Consider the following 23,954-nt stretch of genomic DNA (forward strand, 5'->3'; position numbering starts at 1 on the left):
TCTTTCTCACAGATGGCCTTCAACTTGCAATGGGGATAGTCTTTGTAATGGTAAAAATAAAACGCTGCTGTTCCCCCAAGTGGCTGCAATGAGCAGCGCCAAGACCATGGCAGGCCACAAAGGCAGCCATCCCAGGCAGGAAGCCCCTCAAGTGTCCCTCGGGTCAGGAGGGGCAGTGAGTCCCAGGCATGGAGCTTCATGGTGGGTGAGAGACCGAGATGGATAGGCACGCCATGCAGATCAGGTTGAATATTTATTTAGTGGGTTATGGAAAAAAAGGGGAGAGGGAGGAAGAAGGGGGATGAGGAAAGAAACAGAGAGAGAGAGAAAGACAGAGAGAGAGAGAGAGAGAGAGAGAGAGAGAGAGAGAGAGAGAGAGAGAGAGAGGATCCACAATAGCAGCTACCTCTTTGGGAGAGAGATTGAAAGGAAAGGGGCTCTGGCTGAAGGCAGGAAGGAAGATCTGCCTGCCTCAGTCGTGGGAGTAGGCAAAGCTTGTCTCCATTACAGTCTTAATAAATCTATCATTAATTGAAAAACTTAAAAAGAACAAATTCCTTCTGCACACATCATCTGAACATGCTGCCTTAGCAACATAGCACACTGTAAAGTGTTTCTTCTCTACCCTCTGGATCTTAGAGCTGATGGTAGCCGCAGCTCTCTGCTGCCACCTAACATGGTTAGCCCTGAAAAAGATGAAACATCAGGTTCCTACCTAATGGTCGTCTAAAACCAGTCTAGTGTTTAATGTTTAATTCAGAAATAGGAGGTTGAGCAGGGTCGGGCAAGCAAAGCAAGTTTCTAGGCAGCCAGGACCATTCCAGAGAGTACGGTCTCTGCAGTAAATCCTTAGAAGAATTTTGGACAAGTACGTAGATCCACTCCTCCTTGGAATTTTTACAAGAGAATGTACTGGGAGTTTATGGGGCCGAGTTTTCTAAGCATAATTCCATTTGCCACACTACCATATAGGCATGGTTACCTCAGTGTAATAGATAAGGTAAGCTTTTCTTCATCATACTTTTATAAAATGAAATGTGTGTGTGTGTGTGTGTGTGTGTGTGTGTTACAGCAGATCTAACCCTGAGCCTTGTGAATGCTAGACAACTCTTTATCACTGAGCTACATAAAAATTCCAATTCTTTTTTAAGAAGATGAAGAAGGATACACAATAATAAACCAATCTGTAGTGGTGAAACTGAGTTGGCTATGACATCACCAGCACTGTGAGCCCAACATGTGTCTCCTCACTGCACCAAGTCACCACCTTTGCAAGCTGCCTGCAGAATGTTTCTTGGAGATCTGTTGTTTGGCAAACAGTCTAGGTAATGCTCTGGATTATAAACACACAAAGCAAGCTTCCTGACCTTTATAATCCAGTGAAGAAGCTCAGGTGGAATAATCTTCCTTGTATACAGATATGAGCCTCTTGTATCTGCATAAGGAATTTTCACTGTTATACAAAATAGCCCTCATATCTATTCAGAAATGCTCACGCCCATATTGACATAAAATGTCATCTTTTGACAGTTATGCAAAATGCATAAATTTTAATTGCAGGTCAAAACAAATATTTTATTGCATCTACGGTGTGTGTGTGTGTGTGTGTGTGTAATAGTGGGTTAGGGGAGTGTGTACAGAGATGAGAGGACAATTTGTGGGAGTCTATTATCTCCTTCCACTACATTGGGTCACTGGGATGGAACCCAGGTTCTCAGCTTTGGCAGTGAGCACCTATACCCACTGAGCCATCTCCCTAACTCATCACCCCCAAATCCTACTGAGTATAGTAAAGGCTTCTTAGTGCTAGATAGAGTCTGAAGCTGGAAAGGGAAGCTGAAAATTAAAAAAAAAAAAAAACCTTGTTCCCCTATGCATTTCTTACAGAAATTAAAACTAGACCCCGAGTACAGAGTACAAGCCATGAGTATCTGTGGCTGTCATTAAATGAGGAGAGCAGATTCCATTCCCTCATCCTAAACCCTTTCAGATGAGCTTTTCTGGATTAATCCCTTAGTGAGTCTAGAACATGTTATTTCAGTCCGTATGCGATATGTGTTTGGGACCCTTACTGCTCCTTACTGCTCTGCGCTCTGTTAGACCAGCACTCTAGGAGAAATCTCTCACAGTAACAAGGCTACGAGAACAGGCAACCGAAACAGATTTGATTGTTAGCTCCTCCATGACTGTGTAGCTTACAGATCACAATTGGTTACGAAAGTGTTGATTGCCGTTTTGTGCTATTATCTAAAGTTCTCTTTAGCATCAACAAACTAGATCAAGCTTGGACAGCCCAGTTCTCAGAATTCATATGAAAATTGTTCATTGTTTTGGACAATATTGATGAGCTCCATAGCTTCAGTAAGCACTGGCTGACTTAATGACATACGACATAGCTAAGAATCGAGGCCTACATACTGTTTAGATAAACCTCAACAGTTTAATGCACTGAGCCCAGACAGCCTGATGGATTAAGATAGGAATTAACTGCATGCTGCACAGGCTGGCCCAGACTTAGGATATGTTGCCATTTCATAAGTGAGATTCTTTCCGGGGCGATACATAGGATGGTGGCCAACCTTTAAAGATGGTGGGTGTCTGCTTGAAGACAATAGAAATCAGGAGGGAACAGTGAACCTCAAACTTGGAAATACTTGATTTCAGATCCAAAAATATTTTGTGTATTACAATGTAGAAATATATAATATTTCTTTAACTTAAAAATGTAGCTTTTAAAGCAACATGTAAGTGCATAAGTTTATTATAGCTTTAAAAATAAAACTACCCTAACTGTAAGAAATCATATGATCTAAATATAAAATATGTGCATCTGTGCAAATATGTACATATAAATTAAAAAATATATATACAATATATGCCTATCTATGTATGTGCGCATATATTTATGGAGTCATATAATTATATATCTTATAGTTAGTATATAATAATATATACACATTTATATATGTATCTTTAATATGTGTTTGTATATGTTTAAAAATAAATCAATTCTGGCTATATTCAGTGAGAAAGTGCCATGTCCTCATCATGTAATCTTTGGTACTATGCTCATCCCAGCAGGTCTTAGGAACACAAAGTCAAATAGCCTCAGCCACAAGCCTCTGATGGTTGTAAGAATCGCAAGACCTAGTAAGACCAGGATCTACAGAGCTATTTTCAGGCTCCATATAATTCCTAGCCAGAGACCATAAAGGGGAAAATGCTAAGAAAGTCAGAGGAAAAATAGAGAGGCCAAGAAACTCTCAAGCCAAAAAGGGTGTACGGTAAGGAAATAGGCCAACACAGAATAAGAAACACATTTTATTTTGAGCCCTGAAGAATGTCGTCTTGTGAACATCAGAGTGTCCTAGACTCTAAGCCAGAGCTTCAGGAGAGACACTCCTGTAACAAGAACCAGAAGCTGGGATTTGCCATCCATGAATTCTTGCAACTTCTCAGCCCTTGAGAAATTCCCAGAAGGCCCAGCAGAATCACTACAGCAGTGGTCATGACCCACACAGGGGTCACAAATCAGATATTTACATCACAATTCATAACAGTAGCAAAATTACAGTTATAGAGTTACAGTGACATAATTTGATGGTTGGGGGTCACCAGCACATGAGGAACTGTATTAAAGAGTCACAGCATTAGTGATTAGCAACCACTCTCTACGGTCACCATCAATTCCCAACTCTCCCATTCTTCCCATGAGAATAACATAGAAGGTAAGTTAAAGATAGGGCACAATTCAATATTGCGATTTAATTTCACCGTAAGCATTGTCATGTCAGGAAAGTTATGGCTACCTATTTTAAATGCGGTTTTCGCTTTTTAAATGGAGAAAAGGAGAATAAAGCCTATGGTAACACTGCTGATTATTTACTTGTGAGTTCTCTGAAGCATCACAAAGAAATGGCCAAGATTCTGGCAAAAAGGGAGCAAAAGCAACAGGAAGATGGAGCCTGGGCTGAAGCTGCACAGGGTGCTGCCCCTATGAGCCCCAGTGTTTTAAATAAAGAAGTTCAAAGCTTCTCCCAAAAGAGCTCAACTGCACATTGAGGTCGCTTTTGCCTTTGAAAGTCAAGTCTCATTTCTGACTGACTCGGACTGCTCCAGGGCAGAGGTTGGTCCAGGTTCGGTTCACAGTGGAGGAAGTCACCGAGCCGGCCATATGTTATCATGTAATAACATGCTGTGCGGTGAGAGAAAAACGCTACAATTGCTTTTCCAAAGGCTCCTGAGGGCACCAAACTTGCAAAGACTCTATGAGGAAAACACAGGTTTCCTCCTAACCTACACGGTCATAAGAACTCTCAGGAGGAGGCTGGTGAGCAAAAGGGAGATGATCTGACATTGGAAAATTTTTCTTTTGTCTGGTCAGTCTCCCGTTTCTCTCTTTTGTGGAGGCCTCTGTTGTATATAAAACGTTCAGTCATTGGATAGGTAGGTATCTGGCATCTATTCTGTGTTTGTGAACTTAGACAGACTCTGTAATTACCTTCAGGAACTTGAAACCTTAAGTAATTACTGGATCATGCAAATCTGTTAGCGCCTTACAATTCGACTGGCTACCTTTTCACAATGTAGACATAGGGGAGCATCTTAGGAAATCGCCTTTACTAAGCTATGTGGAGCCTGGGTTTGAGTTGGTATAAAAATAAGCTATATCCTTGAAGAGAAATCTGTCTGTGATGAACCAGCAGGGATCCTTGGGGATATTCAGAAGAGCATTCTATTTACTTACTCATTTATTTCCTCTTTCCACTGTTTGGAGAATAAAACAAAGAATCACAGCCCCTTCTCTTGTCTCACTCAGTTTCCTGAGACTTTCCTTGCTAGTTGCCTTAATATCCAGAGCCAGAATCAATTCCCAAAGGACAGAGTTGGATATATTCGCTACGGTGGAAGTTCTGCATCCCCAAATGTTTCTTTATTTGTCCTTGCTAGAATCTGTGACACGCTGAGTAGTTGTCATTGGGTTGTTACCGTCTCATCTCGTCATCTCTCCTCCGTCTAATGGAGTATTTATTTAACCATAGCCCATTATGGCAACTGCGTGTAAATAAAGACTATTATGTAAGGGACTAAGAAATACAGTTAAACAAGAATAACCTTGATGTAAGATGGATAGCAGCCAACTTCTGACAGCATTTCACATTCTTTACTTGTTTTCCCACGCGTAGCCCCATTGGATCCTCGCAGTGACCTTGAATTGCTTCCTGTGGTTGTTCCTCTGTTTCACAGTGGCGGCAACAGTCTCAAAGAACTTAGGGTGATTTTCCTAAGATCACAGTTTTACCTGGCAACAGTATGTGTCAATCTACGCTTTCGGACTCCAAACTCTTTCTCCAGTCTTTGCTTTTGTGCCTTCAATCCTACATACAAATCATGGCATTACATACACCACCCAAACCACAAACACTTTGTTTTTCAAAAGTTGTTAACAATTACAGAGACCGCCAATGTCTGGTAACTTCAGTGAAAAGAGCCAGATCAATTCATGGCCAAGATGTATCCTCACTCAAATGCCCAGTGTAACTCCTGAGTTTGACCTTTGTGGCTGTGCAGCTTCCCAGTTGTTTGGCTCCATTTATATCATGTGACTATTTGTGGACAGGAAAGTCCTCAGCAGAGTAAATGCCCACCCACCAGCTAAAGGCCACAATTAACTATATATATTTTATTTATATATATTTTATTTTGTATATATTTGCTTTATTGCACATCTATCTGCCTGCACATCCTTCTTCCCAGTCAGCAATTCATACAACTTTTCTGAAATTGCAGGCATCAGTCAACTTTACTCCTAAATAAGGTGGCACGCATTTCAGATACCCAGCTCAATGTGAAATTAAAAGGTACACATAGTAAATACACAAATATTAAGTGTGCCATTTATTAGGTTTTGTCCAATGTAGACATTGTTTCACTCAAACTGTGGTGTGAAGTCTCAGCCTGATTTAGACTGCCCTCCCTTCTTAGACCATCATCTACCATTTTAAGATATTTAACCATTTCTTATATTTTTCATTTGCCACACTTTCAAGTGAAGGGAGACTTATTTTGCTTTTTCATGCAAGGATTTTCTGTTAAGATAATGTTTCTAAGATACGTTCATGTTGTTTTGAGCACAAGGAGTTAGCTATTTTTAACTGCCAGGTGTAATGATATCTTTCAGGAATATACTGATTTCTTTAACCATTTCCTCTTGGTAGGAAACTAGACTGTTTCCAGTTTTGGGGTTCTTCCAAACAAACCCTACAAGCACTCTTGTAAGGATCTATCTGTGAATGTTTTCATCCATTCTTAGGCAAATACTTAAGAATGTAATTGCCATGTCAGAGGATAAATGTATACTTAATTTTATAAGAAATTTCCAGAGAGTTTTCTCCAAAGCACTTGAGTCATTTTAACTCCAACTGACAATATACCAGAGTTTCTGCTGCCTCGCTGGTGCTCGCCAACGTTGGGGCTATCAGAATGGTTTTGATTCTTATTATTTTCGTCATTCCAGCAGACCTTTATCATTTCAATTTCATTTATAAGGCAAGTATCATGAACGGTTGAGAGTTTCCATTTTCAAAAGCTGCCTTGAGTGGTGTCTGCTTTTAAGTCTTCCTGTAACTGGAACACTCAAGCTTTCTTCCGTGAACCTGGGAGAGAATGAAAGCAGGTTTATAATTTAGTGTTATTTTAACTGCTTCCGGGCTTAACCTGAGCTCCAACAGTTGAATTCTTGGTATTTTGTTGGAACTGAATCTTAGGGACTTTTTTTTTCTGTAGCATTGAGGCTTTCAGGTGATTAATCAAAATCATCAGTTTGATTCTTAAACACAGTAAAGGAAAAAAAATCACAACATACACACTAGTTCATAAGGTTTCTTTGGATGGACTAAGCAAGCATCATCAGGGTGCCTCTCCTGACCTACACTTTGATAGGAAGTGAATCATTTGGAGTAAGCAAAGTGATATTTGGAAAGTTAATCACCAAGGTAAATCGCTTGCAGGTCATGGAGAGGCCACAGGTCTCATTTTTAGTTTAATGTCAGGGTTTCCTTGGGTCTTGCAATTTATCCTAAAAATTTTCAAGGATGTGAGAGTGCTTTTGCTTGAGTTTCTATTTGTTTTGTTTAGGATATTTATATTTTTGACTTCCCGCCATTCTGCATAATTCATAACTTGTTATGAAAAATAACCTAAATACGTTTTATGCTTCTCATGAGATGGATGCCTGTCACCCCTGCACCAGGGAGGCAGAAGCAGAAGGGTAAAGCTGTCAAAGTCAACTGTAGCTACAGAGAGTCTGAGGCCAGCCTGAGCTATGAAAGACCCTGTTTAGTTGTTGCAGCCGTATTTAACTCACTGTTCGTAAGACTAGTCACATTCTAGCCGCTGGACAATGTGTCCTTTTGTGTGCTTTCAGGAAGAGAAGTGTGCTTAAGGGCTCTAAAATGGAAAGAATAAGGTTCTCGTTGCCGAGGCTAATGCACTCTGCTCTGGGCATTGCAAAACACAAACACAAGCCACGACTTAGCTTTTCCTCTGCTCTTGAGGACGTTCCCTTCTTTCTCTAGGCTGCAGTTTGTGGTTATGAGAGGATAATATGTGAGAATTTGTATACTTTTTAAGCAGGAAATTCATAGAACAGCTTTAGTATTGATTAACCTGCCAGGCTTTCTCATCTCCTTCCCATAATATCTGTGAGGGGCACATTGATGCCAATTCCTAGAAAGCCTTCAGAAATTTGAGACACTGACAGGTGACCCCTTGGAAACAATTTTAACCAAATATCCCAGTCTCTGCTCTGACTTGCCTTTCCCCAGAACATAATGTCTCCCTAGATGCAAAGCAATAAAATATCCTGGTTCAAAAGATATGGAATGTAGTAGTGCTTTGGGCCCTAAGCCCCATAGGCATGTATTTTGCTCCTTTAAATGTAAGAAGACCCTACAGCTTGGAATGACACTGGGTTGACCAGTTGTCTCACTCATGAATGTGTAGAACATGCACAGATTTACTGTAAGGTTTGTTTCTTTTCCTGACTTTCTTCAGTCTGCATTTGAGGCTCCAGGGTCATCAATAGATGAAAACAGGGAGCTGTGATTGACACGAGCTGTGACCGAGACAGTTAACCAGCCCGGAAAAGATCCATTTGCCATATTTTCCTTCTGTCTTGCAACTAGAATATGACACTGCCTTCAGATTTTTCTATGCAAAACTAAGTATTAACCGATAATTCATCAGGATCCCTCTTTTCTTCAATTTGAGGGAAGTGTTAATTGCAGTATTCCTTCAGAATCTAGCAGCACCATTAAGAAATAGGACACGGTCAAAGAACTTTCTAAGGACTAAAGGTGATATAAAATTGTGTGTGTGTGTGTGTGTGTGTGTGTGTGTGTGTGTGTGTGTGTGTGTGTTTAGATGTGGTGGAGTCATGTGGGGTGGGGACACTCCTGGCAAAGGATGGCTGAAGTTTGCACGGAGATTTCTCTTGCTTTAGACACTGGTCTAAGGCTGGCTTAATATGAGGCAAATGAAATGGAGGGAAGGTAGTGCTTTAACTTCCAGATAAAGTCAAATTGCACAGCAGTTCTGGGATGCGCTTTGTTCTATTTGACCCCAAAAGGCCAGGATAACTGTGCAGGCGTCACAGTATGGAGGCTGAGGATTTTGCGGTTTTTTCTGAGTTATGTAAGTCGTATGGTTAGATAAACTCTTGTTCGGTGACAACATAAGTATTGAAAATGAAAAATAACTTTCACTGTCAAGTTCTTGGCACGTAGGGGTTTTTTTTAATTGTTGTTTGTTTTTAAACTATGATTCCAGAGCTTTAAAAAAAGTGAACATTTTTTTAAATTGATTAAATGCCCTCCTGAAATTGGCCACAAGTCCACTTTACAAAGAAACGGAATCTAAGTTTCACAGTATTTAACCAGATTTCATTCCGCTTTAAATGTGTGAGGGCAGAAATAAAGATAACTCATTAGGATATTTAACAGAATTTACCTTTAGACTGTCTTTAACCTCAAATAGAGCTGCGAGCTTATTCCTTCAGTTTACATTATTCAACGCATGCAATTCTGGTTGCATATAAAGTAGTATTATCTTGTCAACAAATGAATCCTCTCCTTCGAAGACCAAAGGGATCACTCTGTGATTTATCATATTTACATATGAATTCTGAAAAGCAAACCTCCAGGACTTTAGGTGATAATTTCAGACATAAATTCAGCACCCACACAGCTTTCGATTGCCCGGCATAGCTATTGTAACTTTATTACGCTTTTCTTTTATCATAAAATATTTATTTCATCATTAAAAACATTTGGGTTTTCATAAATTAGGCATAGCCAACAATAAAAGACTGTATCTTAGATTAAGACAAAAACTTTGATAAAAATAATTTGAAAATTGGCTTTCTAATCACATTAGGCTGGGGCCCTGATATTAGAGATGCCTCCTAAACATTAATTGAATAGACCACGTTAGTCTGGTCTAGAAACAGGGGTTTTCGATCTCTTTGTAGCTAGGAGATTATTATGCATTAAGTGTATTTTGGAAATTTCTTCCTACGGCTAAATTGAAAATGTCTGATATTCTCAATTACTTCAAGCATTTATGATTCTAAGCTCCCAGCAGAAACCGCTGCCAAGGCGGGGAGGGTGAGAGCAGTTACTCAGAGAAGGACACTTATGTAAGAGCCATCAGGGTGGTTACTAGCTTGAAAGCAGGAAGCCCGGTATTTCAGACTTCAGGCTTTAAGGGATCGTTACTGAGCCTTTTCCCCTCTCAGAACTGAGACAAATGGCTGATGACTGAATCCTGAGACTGCCCACAGCTTTGCTCTCTCATTCCGCTGCAGCCCGGAAGATGGTGAGATCCATCCCGAAATCTGCCGGCTTTACATCCAGCTGCAGTGTTGCCTAGAGATGTACACAACGGAGATGCTGAAATCCATTTGTCTGCTGGGGTCTCTTCAGTTTCATCGAAAAGGTACACACATGCCATAGGATGCCAGAAACACAGAGAAACAGACAACAAAGCTGGCCTTTCACCTAGTGTCCATGTGCAGGCCCAGGCACCCAAGCAGAAGGATTGAAATGGTCAAAAACTGCAGGACACATGAATTAATAAAAAGCCCATGTCACTGCCATCTAAATGCATCAGGATTGAAACCATGGTAGGAAGTGTCCTTAAAGGTATTGTTTCACCTCCTGCGAGTGTGACTTCATTAAACTCCACAAAGGCTGCAAAGATACACAACAGTCTTAGGAGAGTAGTAAATGATCTCGGAGAGCCTTGTTTCTCTAAAGGAAATGGTGCAAACAGGTAAATTGCATACTATGTTCCACTGACTTCAAAACAGAAGGGAATTCAACTAGGCATGAGCAATGGCAAACTCACTCCCTGCCCTAACCCGTGCATGGATTGTAGTGACGTCAGCAATAGAGGTAGCTGGTGGCTGTGGCTTCAGCATGGCTTGATGATAATTAAGATCCCCGTTCTAAGTGAGGCTCTGTCTTTGAGGTGTCTTTGGAGGTTTTCCTCTCAACCCGCCTTCTCCCACAGTAGGAAAATGACTATCAAGGCCCTGTCCACCATCTGTGTACATCACTTGACTCATAGAGAAGGGGAAACATCTCCCAATTACAAAACAAAAGATCCAGGCTTCATTCTAATTAAAACAACTTCTTTCCTGAGTCATGGAAGGCTAGAAATCCACTGATTGGCTTAAGCAATTAAGGTCTGTCCACGAAGCAAGGAGTGGGCTCAGCTCCATTCATTCAGCGCTATACATAACACGATAGGAGAGGGTAGAATGGAAGGCTGCTCAGCTTTCGTTCCTAAAGTATTTGGCTTATATTTTCTCTTTAGTTCATCAAAGTACTCCTTGGAAACCTCCTAAGTGTGAACTTTCTGTGCTTTAGGCTAGGAAAATGGGATCTGAGAACACATAGAGTATACTCTGTGCCTCTGGTTTAAGTTCAAACATAAGGAAATTCACTAAGCCTCCGGGGGTGGGGGCTTCAGACAACAAAACAGTTAAAGATTTGAAATCAAATGAGTATTGCAATTTGGTGACAACAAAATGATGTGATAATTTAGTAGTAAACATTAATTTTCACGTATGCATATATGTGTATGTATGCACACAGTTGAACAAAAAGCAGGAGTTTTGCTGCCCTGTTCCAAAGACAGGATAACACCATGAGGAACTGCATCAAAGGACTGTAGTATTAGGAAGGCTGTGAACCACTGCCCTCATCCTTTTCACGTGGTGCCCCCCCCCCCTGCTGCCTAAACACTCAACTCTGTGAGCCAATTGGAACCCTTCTTTGCTGCCTCTACCCCTGCAGGCATTAGGATTAGAGGGTCACACATCTACCTCTGTTTTATGTGGAGCTGGGGCTTGAACTCAGGGCTTTATGTATGCTAAATGCTCACTCTAACAACTCAGCTACGTGCTCAGCCCCACAACTAACTTTTGAAAAGAAACTAACTCTTCTGTTAGTTCTTTAAATTCAAAGGGATTCCTTATGCTGGTTGTTCCCTTGCATGTGCTCTCAGGAACAAATAAAAAGCACATCCCCTCACACTGGAGCTGTTCTTTGCTCTTCATGGCCTCCTGTCTTCATTGACAGGCTCTTTAGCCTCCCTTTCTGAGTTTCTCTTTTTTTAAAAAAAAAAATAATAATAATCAAGGCTGGGGTTGTAGCTCAGTGGTAGAGCTCTTGCCTTAGGTTCTAGTCAGAGAACTAAAAATTAAGTAAGTAAGTAAGTAAAAAAATAGTTTTGAACTCATGGCAATCCTCTTGCCTTGGTCTCCACAGTGCTGAGATTACAAGCATCAGCCACTTATTCAAGACAGCAGTGAAATTTCTAACACCTGCCATCAAGCCTGCTTTTAAGAAAGGAAAGGAAAGGAATATTCTCTGAAAGTTTACACATAGTATGTAGAAAGTCCAAAGGGGTCTACACAAACAGTTCTAGGAATAATGACTGTGCTTAGCAGGATCAAAGAGCACAGAGTGAGCCTCCAAAAGCAAGAGTATCTCCACATAGCAGCAGTGAACCGACAGGCACCCAAATTAAAGGTGCACTATCATCAATTACCACTAAATTTATTTATTTATCCATTTATATGTGTCTAAAATCTCACCAGGATCTGTGGTTGAAATTATAAGATGGAAGAAATAAAAGAACACCTAAATTGGTCCCTAGGTCCAATGAAATTTCTATCAATTTAGCAAAAGCAAGGTTAACTCTGAATATAAACAAGCTTATTTTAAAATTTACACATAGGGACTGGTAGCAAGATTTCTCAGTAGGTGGTGGTACTTGCTGCCAAACCTGCCCTCCTGAGTTAGGTTTCCATAACCCATAGAGTGAAAATAGAGAATCAACTCACAACGGCTGTGACTGTATGCACAAGACCTGTACAGTATCAAACCAGCCAAAATGTCTGCATGAATGAAGGGCTCATGAACCCCTGCTCTAGCTGAAGAGTTATTGGCAGTTGATGACTGCTGGGAGAGAGAGGGTCAGTTTCATTGAGGGATGTGGCCTCTGAGAGGCTACCCATGCTCTGGATAATGGCGCTACAGTCATGTACATTCTAGCAACACCAAGTGGACTTAGTGACTTTAAAAAGAGAGCACATGAGACTGGGAGGCAAAGGTGGTGGAGGGCTGGAGGAAAGATTGGGAAGAGAATACATATAATTCATATAATAAATTCTCAAACAATAAAACTACAAAATAAATAGTGGCAAAGGTGTTTGGGAGGCAGAAGCAGGAGGGTTACATCAAGTTCAAGACCATCCTAGTGTTACACAGCAAGTCCTTGAAGGGAGAGAGAGAAAGAGAAAGAGAGAGAAGGAACCACTAAGTATATGAAAATATGATATTTTTAGCCATCAAGAAAATGCAAGCTAAAACTGCAATGAAATTCTATCATTCCATCAGAATAACCAGACATAGTATCATCTTAGGTCCCACCAGAAGATAAATGGATAATGAAAATGTGGCATTCATAGACAATAGGGTATTTAACAGTCATAAAGAATGAAATCATGTTGTTTGAAGAAAAAAAGATTGAGCTAGAAATCATCATATTACTTTAAGTAAACTAGACCCAGAAAGTAAATAATAAATTAATAAATAAATAAACCTACATCTTCTGCTCTAATGCCTAACTGCCTGTGCATAAATCCTAAAAAGAGGACACCTGATAGTGTCTTTGGTTTTTTTTTCATGTAATATTAAATTTCCTATTGGATTTCTGATTGCTCTAAAGTCATTATTATTTAGAGTTGAACCCACCTTAAATTCCAGAGTGGTAGGTGCCTTCCATCAGAACGAGCCGCACGATAATGACCCCAGTAGCCTGTCTGCTCTGTGAACACTTTACATTTGAAGTGGGTAATGGTTCTTACTGTTCAATCACGGGACATCAGCATCAGCACCCATGCCATGATTAAGATGCCAAGTGTTCATTCCCGCCCAGCACTTACTAAATCAAAGTTTCCTCTAAAGAAGCAACTCCTGGGAAAATATTAAGAGAATAACTACTAAAACATTGCTTCAGCTGAGTATACCTGCCGGCCACCTGTAATCAGCAGCCCGTGTGCAATCACTCTGTTTAGAAATACGTCCCTACTTCCTCGCGTGATGCAGACATAGAGACATACTCTCCTCAGAAGTCTCTTGTGTTCCCGCATCTGAGAGCTAGCATTGTCTTGGTACTAGTAGAGTTACAGTAATCCTAAAAGGTGATTTCTTTTTGATGAGAAAGTCCCAGTTACTCTAGAAGTGAAGAAAATAGAAATATGTGTGATTAAATCCTATGTTGAAGAAAAGTCACTAGTGGTGGGCACCAAGGCAAATGTCATTAAACCAGAGAACAATACAACACTAGAAACATATGCATGAAAGTAAGTATTTGAGAAGTTTCCTAAAAATTTCTAGAATGGAAAATAAAACAGTACCAGTATTTAATAAAAGATGGAAGGGTTCTATTAAAAAAATTATTATGAATTTTCACATTCTATGTTTGTATAATACATCCTTTTTATTTCCTTCTTTCTATTAATCCTCATGTTGAACCCAAGGAGTCGACTCTCTATTGCTATTTTTGACGCTTGTTTTGTTTATATTATGTTTGAAGTCACATTCCTGCTATCAGAATAACACAGAAAATGTCAGCTGGTATCACTAGGTTTTGCTTTTTCTCGCATATCATTGGTAGCTATAGACTAGCTTGTCTATACTCAGAAAACCTCCATCCAGTGCAATATATATTTATATGTATTAAGTCTTCTGTGGTCTCCCTTGGTGGCATGGGTTTGAGAAGAGAAATATTTGACTGCAGTGACCAGAAGTGAGTTGAGGAAAAAATTGGTTCACAGACTGCAACATGTGAGTGTTAAGCTCGAAGAGAAGAATTGGGGGTAATAAGACATATGATGTGTTCCTGAAACTTGGAGTGGATGCTGTAAAAGTAGATTGACAGAGGACAATACGTGTGAGAATCATAACTGCAGAACCAGACAACAGGAGACAGATAGGAAACATGGAAGAGATGTGAGCTAATCTGCCCTACCAGGCGTGCAAGGAGAAGTGCAGATAGACCTGAAGGAGCCATGCAGTAGAAACCAGAGTCGAGATGCTAACAAACACCAGGTGAGGTGGGAGAAGTCACAGGAAAAGATCGAGAGCCGTTCTTTCCCACGACTGATACATATACATTGCAATTTACGTATGATTTATTCCATGTGCCACGTATCAGCAAAGAGGCACCATTTGTGCCTCAAATTCTGCTAGTTAAGATGGCAGGTGACATTTCCAGGACATTCTGTTGTTTATGCAAACAATGGTACCTCCATTGTACCTTCAGGCTAGTGAATGACCTAGGCAGAGAACACCCACTAAGAATCTCTCTTTTTTTTTAAATTCTAAAGAATAACTTGTGGGTTTTTATTTTATGTGCATTGGTGTTTTGCCTCCATACATGTCTGTGTGAGGGTGTTGGATAGCCTGGAACTGGAAATACAAGCAGTTGTGTGCTCCCATGCGAGTATTGGGAATTGAACTCAAGTCCTCCAGGAAGAGCAGCCAGTGCTCTTAACTGCTGAGCCGTCTCTCCAGCCTCCCCACCAAGTGTCTTAATGCCCACCTCGATGTCCTCCTCCACCCACTCCTCCTTTCCCGTAATGGGTATTGAGCCCAGGCCCTTTGCTCTGCCAATGCTCTACCAGTGCGTTACATCCCTTGGCCCTACTCAGCTTTTTCTCTGTCCTCCTCTCCAGCCCCCCTTTGTCTCTCTCAGAAGTCAGGTGGTCCCCAGAATCTTCAGGGACTTGTAGTCCTCCCTTCCTGCTCAGGACTTCTACCTGATTTGTTGCTTCTAATGTTTTGAGAAAAACTGATGCTTGAAAAATCTTTAGGTGAGCTCCTTTCTCTTCCCTCTGGGTAGATGCTGAAGGTTGACCGTTGTTCTTTTCTTTAACTTTTCATGTCTGTCAAGGAAAGGAAATATCGTTGTCATTGAGTTTCTAGACAGCTTTCTCTCAAAACCTCCTGGTTTTTAGTGTTGGGCTGGGATTAAATAGGGACACCGAACTGCTTCATAGCAAGCTGAACATGTAGTTTATTCTTACCTTTGTGCAACTCCCTAGCTCACCAGAAGCTCATTTACTATCGTATAGCTCGCTTAGTTTTTCTATTGTATTGCACAGGGTATACATTTACTTTTTAGAGATAAAGGGCATACAAGGTCACTTCAAGAGTTGAGAGTATGGCTTTTTTTTTAATAGGGAAGTATGCCCCAAATCATTTTAAGGCTCCCGCAGTGAGCTTGCATTTAATAACGAAGATTGTCCTCTTCCAATTAACCAAATTTGTATCCTTGGTCTCAATAGCATTTCAAAGAGTCTTCTTGCAAATTCTGTACTCTGTGGATAGAAATTTTTTTGCTATCTCATATGTCTGATTGGCACAAGGCATTTGGAAATATTATATGCTTTGTAAGATCATGTTTTTGCCAAAGAAATGAAGAAAATTATTCCTAAAGTGATTTTCCTTTTTCATGGCCAACAAAATTAAAGCAAATTACAGCTATGTGAGGTAAAACCTACGTTTGATAAACACTATTGGGTTCTATCAGGTACAGTGTGGCCCCGCAAAGCTGTTTCTAGAGGAAGATGGCAGGCAGATGGGAATAATTTTAGTCATTTTATAGTTTGATATTCTAACACTTTTCAGCTGTAAACGGGAGCACTGCTTCCTATCATCTCATTTCTGTGTTTATAGTGGAAAATATTTGGTCTCATCTCGTCACACCTAGCTAGGGAAGAAATCTGTCCCCTCTGCTGACTATATGCCTGATGTTGACCGTTAATGCCTGCTTCCTGCCGCTGGATGAAGGGAGCTCACGGGTTTCCTTCATTCTGCTGGCAGAAAGAGGGGACGAGCTGCTGTGGGAACTGGAAAGTCTTGCTTTGCTGACCACTGTTTTCTTTTTGCTTTCTCTGCCCCCATTCACTCATTTATGAGAACTTCCATCTGAACTGGCTTTCTCTGCCCTTTTCCACGTCTTGCATTGCTTTCACGTTGTCGTCTCTGACTCTCCTTGCCTCTCAGCCACAGCTGCAGCAAAAATGCCCCCTGGTCATTTGAGAGCATGAGACACCCATCCTTTTTGGATTAGATGGATTCTTCCTCTGAAATATACTATCATGGTAAATTCGGATTTTGAAACACGTAGAGATGTTCTGACTAAAAGAAAAAGAAGGAAATGGTAAAAATTGAAAAAAAAATCATTCTACAAAACTGGATTGGGAGCCTGGGAACTGATAACTAAACACGTACTAATAATGGAAATTAATGGCCCAGATGCAGTGAAATTTCAAGATGAACTCAGGACAAGAATAGGTCACAGGCAAAAAAATTCCAGTTTATCCAGAATCATGCTAACTAACGCAAAGAAAACGATCCACATGAACAAAAGAGATGAGAAAAAAGAAAAAAGGCAAAAATAGAATTTAGCCACAAGTAAATAGTTGTGTAAGAAGGAGCAATTGATACTAAAATAGAACATGGAGCTAGAGAAAATGAAGCAAACTAAATCCTAAAATAGGAGCTATGATTGAAATTCTAAGAGAAAACATGAATTCATTCTTTGAGCCAATATTCATTGTTCATCTGTCATATGTGAGGTAGTGCTCTCTGTGCTTAAAGCAGGCAGTGATGGAGGTTGCTAGGGCCCTGTTCTCATGGAGTGTGTAGTCTAGAGGGAGGGAAAGGGAGAAAAGATTAGGAAGGAGGAAGAAAGGGGAGGGAGGAGGAGAGGAAAGAAGGAAGTGGGAGGGATAGGAAAGGAAGGAAGGAATGAGGGAAGGGGAAAGGCTAGACAATCAAAATTTCTAAAACTCCATAATATGCAGATAATTGAAATTGATCATACAATGCAATTAAGTGAGATGAAATGGCTACTTTAGATGGGGTAGTCAAAGTTCTCTGAGGACATACCGTTGAATCTGACCTGAATGGCAAAAAAAGGTAGCATCTTCACCACAAACACAAAAGACCTTCAACCAAGAAAGCCTGTCCTTTTTAAAGTATATACATCACCAGATTCTATAGTCCTAAGGATGACCTAAAAGCATCTATTAACTCTATCTCTGTGTCTGTCTACACCATATGACAGAACTTCATATAACAAGATACTAACAGCCAGGAGATGGTGGCGCAAGCCTTTAATCCCAGTACTCAGGAGGCAGAAGCAGATGGAGCTCTGTGAGTTCAAGACCAGTCTGGTCTACAGAATAAGTTGCAGGACGGGCTCCAAAGCTAAGCCCTGTTTTAAAAAAAAAAAAACCCACAAAAAAAAAGAAAGAAAGAAAAAGAAAAGAAAAAAACTCTTAGCAAATAAGATACTGTATAGTTTAACCCTGATGCAATAGAATAGAAAAGTTTCAATTTAGTTAGCCACATTGGAAATGCATCTTACACACTGCTCTGCCCTGTTGCAGGGTTCAGGTAAACCAAAGCCTCACGCACACATGTCTTCAATTGAGGGAACCTGGTCCTTCTGCTTTTTCACACAGCTATATGGGGCCAGCATGAGGGTGGCTATGCCAGGGTGCCACAAGGAGGACAGAAAGGGACAGTGAACCTTGAGGTTGGGGGTTAGAGCCTCATCACTTCTGGATTGGAAATTATTTATATCCAGATTCCAGGGCAAAGAGGGAGCCCTGTGTTTAGTATAACCATCGTCCTCTGCCACATGCTTTGTGGTGCAATACATATCTTCTCATCATCATGTAGAAAAGCCTTGAAACTATTTTTTTAACATAAACAACTTGCTGCATTAATAGAACCAATTTCCATCTAAAGCACATACTGCCTAAAGCATGAGAAGGTGCAAGTAGGTTACTTAACACATACCCTGTGTTTCTTCAGTTCTTTGCATAGTGCAGTCAGAAAAGCGGAAACAAGGGAGCGTGAGAGCCATTCTGAACAGGCAGCTGGGTATCTAACGCAAACTGTGTCTACTTTGTTTGTTCATCTTATTTAGTCAGTGCAAAAACTGACCTGGAAGTCTCTTCTGTGAGGACTGTCCCTACAGACGATCTGTCAGGGGCAAATAGGACATAGGAAACTTGCCGCTGCCATTAAAGAAATGACAGGGCTGTGATACAGTATGAGCTCAGGGAAGAGTGACTTGTTGATCCCTGCATAGAAATACCCAGTTGGGTGATATGGACTTGCTGGACCCTAGAGACCAAACTAAGGACCCACATGGAGACCCTGTCCATGACAGCATCTCCCATGGTCACTGGGTGGCTGAAGAAAGAGGGAAAAAGCAAGAACGAAAGACAAAGGAGGAAGGGAGATGTATGAAAATGAAGGTAGAGACGGAGGAGTATAGGAGTAAAGGAAGAGAGAAGATCTCTAGAGGCGAATGTGACCAAAGGATCCCCATTCTGCCTTCTCACCAGTTGTGGACTTGTGAAGTGGGAAGACTCTGTGGCTCTCCTGGGATGCCTCATACCTGATGTGGGCTTCTTCCTCCCGAGATACTGACCGTTGCTAAGGAGTGTGAGAATATCTAACCTTCCTTTTCATGGTTGGTTTATCTTGACTTTCCCTCAAACATGCCTCTTAAGTTATCCATAAACAGGCTAAAAATACATGTGAATCCCCAAGGAGCTAAAAGCAAATGGCTTTGCATGACCCTAAGGGACGTACGTGGCCACAACTTCAGTGACCTGGTCACAAAGAGCAAAGCAGCTGTCTTAGCATAATTTCAAGGTACTCTACAGGCTCTCATCCTCATCGCTACCCCCTCCCCCAAGCAAATATTTGTTCACTGAGGCCTGAAATTGATTTTTCAGGGGACAGAACTTTTCATTTCATAATAGGAAATTATTTGGGATGCACAGTCACTCTCTTAGGCAAAGCAAAATATGGCTTTGGAAGTCACCATTTGGAAGCATGCTGATCCCTTTCCTAAGAGCAAGGCAGGGGGCCCAACCTGGTCTTCGACAAGCGTCTCATTCCAAGGACAGACAGGCAAAGGAGGCAAACTGGGAGCGAAGACCTCAAACTGATAACCGATAGGGTGTGTAGGGTACAATCTTTTCTGCTAAGTCCTCCATGTAGTTCAAAAAAAAATGAAGTGACCCTGCTAACATCCTTGGTCTCGCAGACCACGAGTAATATCCCGTATTTGCCCCCTGCACCCAACTCTGCTACACACAAAGTATCTTGAACTATGTTGTAGAATCTCAAGAGATGTGTTGTTTTCTGTGTATCCTTCTGCCTGGCATAACGTGGACCATTCTACCCAGCTCCGCATCCATCCCTTCCCCCTGAACCATCCTTGAACTTTATTGGAGCTCATAATTTAGATATGACTTCCTGCAGAAAGCTGCTCCTGAAATGCTAAATCTAGGCTGGTCCCTGTCCCTCAAGCATTCCCGTGGTGCTGCTGATGGTGCATTACATAACGGTTGTCATTTCTTACCTGGATTCCCGCCTGTTGTTCTATGTAGATTTTGGTGGTCTTGAATATATCCTCATCATCTAATGCAGTGCCTGGAGCAAAGATTCAAGCAATGGTTATTGGATAAACAGATGAATTATTTGCATTCTTCAGCTTATGTTAACAGAAAGGCAATGGAATTAAAGAGGAAAACTTAACAGAAATGTTGACCTAAACTTGTGGATATTTCCCTTCCTAGAAATATCCACAAGAAAAAAATTCCATCAAAATAACAGAAGAAAAAACATACTGAACAAATAATAAATCTGTATTAGTTTGTCAGGGTGGGGTAACTGTTTGGTGAAATAATGCCATATCTTATTTGATGAGAACAGTAAGTTTATTCATTTCTGGCATTGTCCAATGATGTCAGAATTAGGGTGGAACATCTACCCAGCTTTCAGAAAGCATGGGAGAGCCTACAGGAGAATGTTTAGGATCCAGAAGAGTACATTGTCTGTAACTCTGTCACCTGGCCCTTTCCAACTGTAAGGAAAAAGGGAAAGTAGAGGCAAACACAGAACATCTCCTATTACTCCAAAAAACAAACGAAGAGTACCCAAGCAAACCAGGAAGTTTAGAGAAACTTTAAAAAAGATAAGCAATTGATATTGAATCTGCTGAAATTTAGGAATAAGTGAACAGAGGGAGCCAGGCAGATAAGAAACTCAGGAAGAAACAAACAAACAAAAAAAATCAAATGAGAAGAAATTCTTAGAAAGAAAGAAAGAAAGAAAGAAAGAAAGGAAGGAAGGAAGGAAGGAAGGAAGAAAGAAAGAAAGAAAGAAAGAAAGAAAGAAAGAAAGAAACCTAGAAACACTTCAAACCCAGTCAAGAAACACAAACCACTGAAAGGGTTTTTTAACTGTCAGAGTTGGTATTTGAAACTGCACTTCAAAGGGCTACCACTGTCTGCCCGGCAGAAGCTACCAGTGTTGGCCTTGGGGACCAAAGCAGAATAGAATATGAAATGATGCTGGCTGGCACAAGGACAGCAACAAGAAAAAAAACTGGACTCTGGGTTATAGCCAGCACCAAGTTAAACTTCTTAGCATTTCTCTCTGCAGCAGAAATTCCACCCAAGAAACACAAGGCAGGAAACAAGCCAAACAGGGAGCCCAGGACAAATGACCTTGGGATGGTGACATCTTGCACCCAGGAAAAGAGTATCAAACACATGTTGTCCAGCCACAAACCCTGTCCTTCTCCACAATTAACAGGACACTGTTGGTCGAAAGACAGACAGACATATTCAAAGGCATCTGAACAGACATCCAGGAATGAACAGATTGTCAATGAAAAAAAAATCAACACTGCTAAAGAGATATACCAAAAGCAACAAATAACCAATATTGGAAGATGTGCTATTAAGATGATGAAAAGCTTAAAATGCATATAATCATTATATGCAAAGAAAAATCATTATATCCATAAGTCTGCCATAGCCATAAAACAGTAATTATCTATACCAAGTTGGAAATAGCATGAGGCAGGCTCCCTTACTGAACCTGGACCTTAGCGATTGGATGGGCTGGTCTGGCTAAGCATCTTGTCCCTGGCATCCCGCATCGACACCTCCCCTGGACGGGGATTACAGTCACCACATGTAGCCATCTTCACATGGGTCCTAGGGTGATCCAAACTCCCATCCTCACACTTGAATGACAAGTACTTTACCCACTGTGGCCTAGCCCCAGAAATACTTTAATTAAAACTATTGTTCTATCTCAGTTAATCCCCTAATTAATTAGAGAAAGTAGTGACTGCAATAATAAAAGTTGCCACTAACCATCTTAGCCAAATGAGCATCATTAACAGTACATCAAAGCACATATGCATTTTCCGGTGTGATGAACCGAGGACCCGGTATGGCTTCTGTGACATTGTTGCTGAGGATGTTTACTATACGCTTAGACACAGGGAATCATCAGACAGCTCTGGATAGGAAGAAAGGCATTCTATAAATTAACTCCTGTGTACTCCTCTTGAGTGAAAGTATTCAGGAGATAAAAAGCAAGAGTGCTGCGTTAAATGAAATGAATGCAGGGAAACACGAGAAGCAAATGTTGTACACAGTCTTTAAATTGGGTTTCTCCACTCAGAAATAAAGCCAAAGAGGACACTATTGGAACAAATAGACAAGTTTGAACACAGACTAGATATTAATAATATTGCCTGTATCAAATTTTATTAATTGTATTCAACCAAAGTTTCAGAATTATTATGATCATTTTGGGGGTAACAAAATATAACACCTTTATTCTTTTTTTCTCTGTTTTTTGTATATTGGGTGTGTGTGTGTTTCATGCACGTGTATACACACGGTGTGACAGTACATGCCTGCATCAGAGGCCAGGGAAGGGTGTTGAGCACCTTCCTGTGTTGCTGTCTGCCTTATTCACGTGACACGGAATCTGAAGCTCGCTGTTTACGGCACTCCCAGGATCTTCCTATCTCTTCTTCCTAGAGCAGGGGTGACAGCCGTATGCAGCCAGGACTGTGTATGCCCAGGTGTGGGGGATTTGTATGCAGTTCTGCATAGGTAGGATACAGCAGAGTCTCTTACCCACTGAGCCATCTTCCATCCATAATATCCTAGATACCAAAGTCCTTAGCACTGTGTGAAGTAAGGCCTGCAACCTATATTTAAATGATTGATCACAAAATATACGTTAAAATTCCCATGTAATTTTAGATACCAACTTATATGCGATTTTTCAGAATAAAGGGTGGATCCTAATCAAGTGCCAAGAAAAGTTCACATAAAAAAAGAGTTCACAGAAGGACGTATTTAGGAGCCGTTTTAGGATTCAAAAGTTGAAAGATTATAGACTAAAACTTTTCAGAGATCCATAAATAGACCATGTACAAAAGCATCTCTGGATATAAATGGGAGATGAGAGAACAATGCCATCCAAGTTCTCAGAGAAGCTTCGTGTGAGCACAGATTTCTGTGCACAGCCAACAGAACGCAGGTGCAAGCATGGCGGAAGGGCTGGGAAGGATATGTATTTTGAGGCACACACATTTTCCACAGATCCCCTCGGAAATTTTCAATCAAAGGTCCATCCCGTACATGCCTTCATGTTACCTAGCCTTCAAAGTTTAAAAAGCTGAGGGCTTTCCCCGGGAGTCCCCCTTGGCCCTCTCCCAAATCACCCAGCTCAGGTTCAAGTCCCCAGGTGAATTCTGCCGAGGGGTGGGCGGCAAATGGACACCTGCCTTTGGGCCAGGAGGCAAATGCAAATGACTCTAAGAGGTCATTGCCCTCCGACTGTGAAATGATACAGTGCTAGATTATGTGCTTAATCAATTTCCACCCAGCAGCATGCCATAAGATTGAAAAAACAATTCCTCGGGCAAGCATCAGCCCCGGGGTCCCTGGGCAGAAAGTGCACTGCCGAGGACCCAAACTTCCCATTGGGTAACTTGTCTTCATGCTCTGACTGAGTGCTCCAAGATTCTGCTGGACTTTGAGGAAGGGTGCACAGGAAAGCTCCCGCCTTCCTCATTCTGTTGCTAACTTCGGGGACAGAAGAGACAAACTGAGATGTCGCCAGTTCCTAGGAATACTAGATTTTCCCCATGGCAGCCAGTCTCTTCACATGTTTGAGGGGATTTTCGTTGCTGTTGTTTTTAAAGAATTGGTAAAGGAAGTAAGTGAAACTTCTATATCATCCATTTTTAATGATGGCCAACAATTTAAATTTCTCTAGAATTATATCTACATACTAAAAATAAAATTAAGAAAAAGAGAATAAAACAGAAGAGATAACTTTTCTCCAAACTGCCTAATGTTGGATAGCAGCTTTGCAATTCTTTATATAGTTCCTGCTACTATCTACTGGTGGCTCGTGCCTGTAGTCTTAGCGCTCAGCAAACTGAGGTCAGAGGATTGCCATGAG

General features: G+C 41.0%; 1 protein-coding gene across 4 annotated transcripts in view; it reads left to right on the top strand.

The window, feature by feature from the left end:
• Rgs7bp (regulator of G protein signaling 7 binding protein) overlaps nucleotides 1-23,954 on the top strand; it is a 99,295-nt gene that overhangs the window by 55,702 nt on the left and 19,639 nt on the right. For 3 of the 4 annotated variants that reach the window (XM_075976128.1, XM_075976132.1, XM_075976130.1), the window contains exon 3: nucleotides 9,866-9,996. The exons of the other annotated variant lie outside the window; for it this stretch is intronic. In XM_075976128.1, coding sequence (XP_075832243.1) covers nucleotides 9,866-9,996 — 131 coding nt within the window. The remainder of the gene's footprint in view (nucleotides 1-9,865; nucleotides 9,997-23,954) is intronic. 4 annotated transcript variants of the gene reach the window in all.

Source organism: Microtus pennsylvanicus, chromosome 6 (genome assembly GCF_037038515.1).
Source record: "Microtus pennsylvanicus isolate mMicPen1 chromosome 6, mMicPen1.hap1, whole genome shotgun sequence".
NCBI lineage: Eukaryota > Metazoa > Chordata > Mammalia > Rodentia > Cricetidae > Microtus > Microtus pennsylvanicus.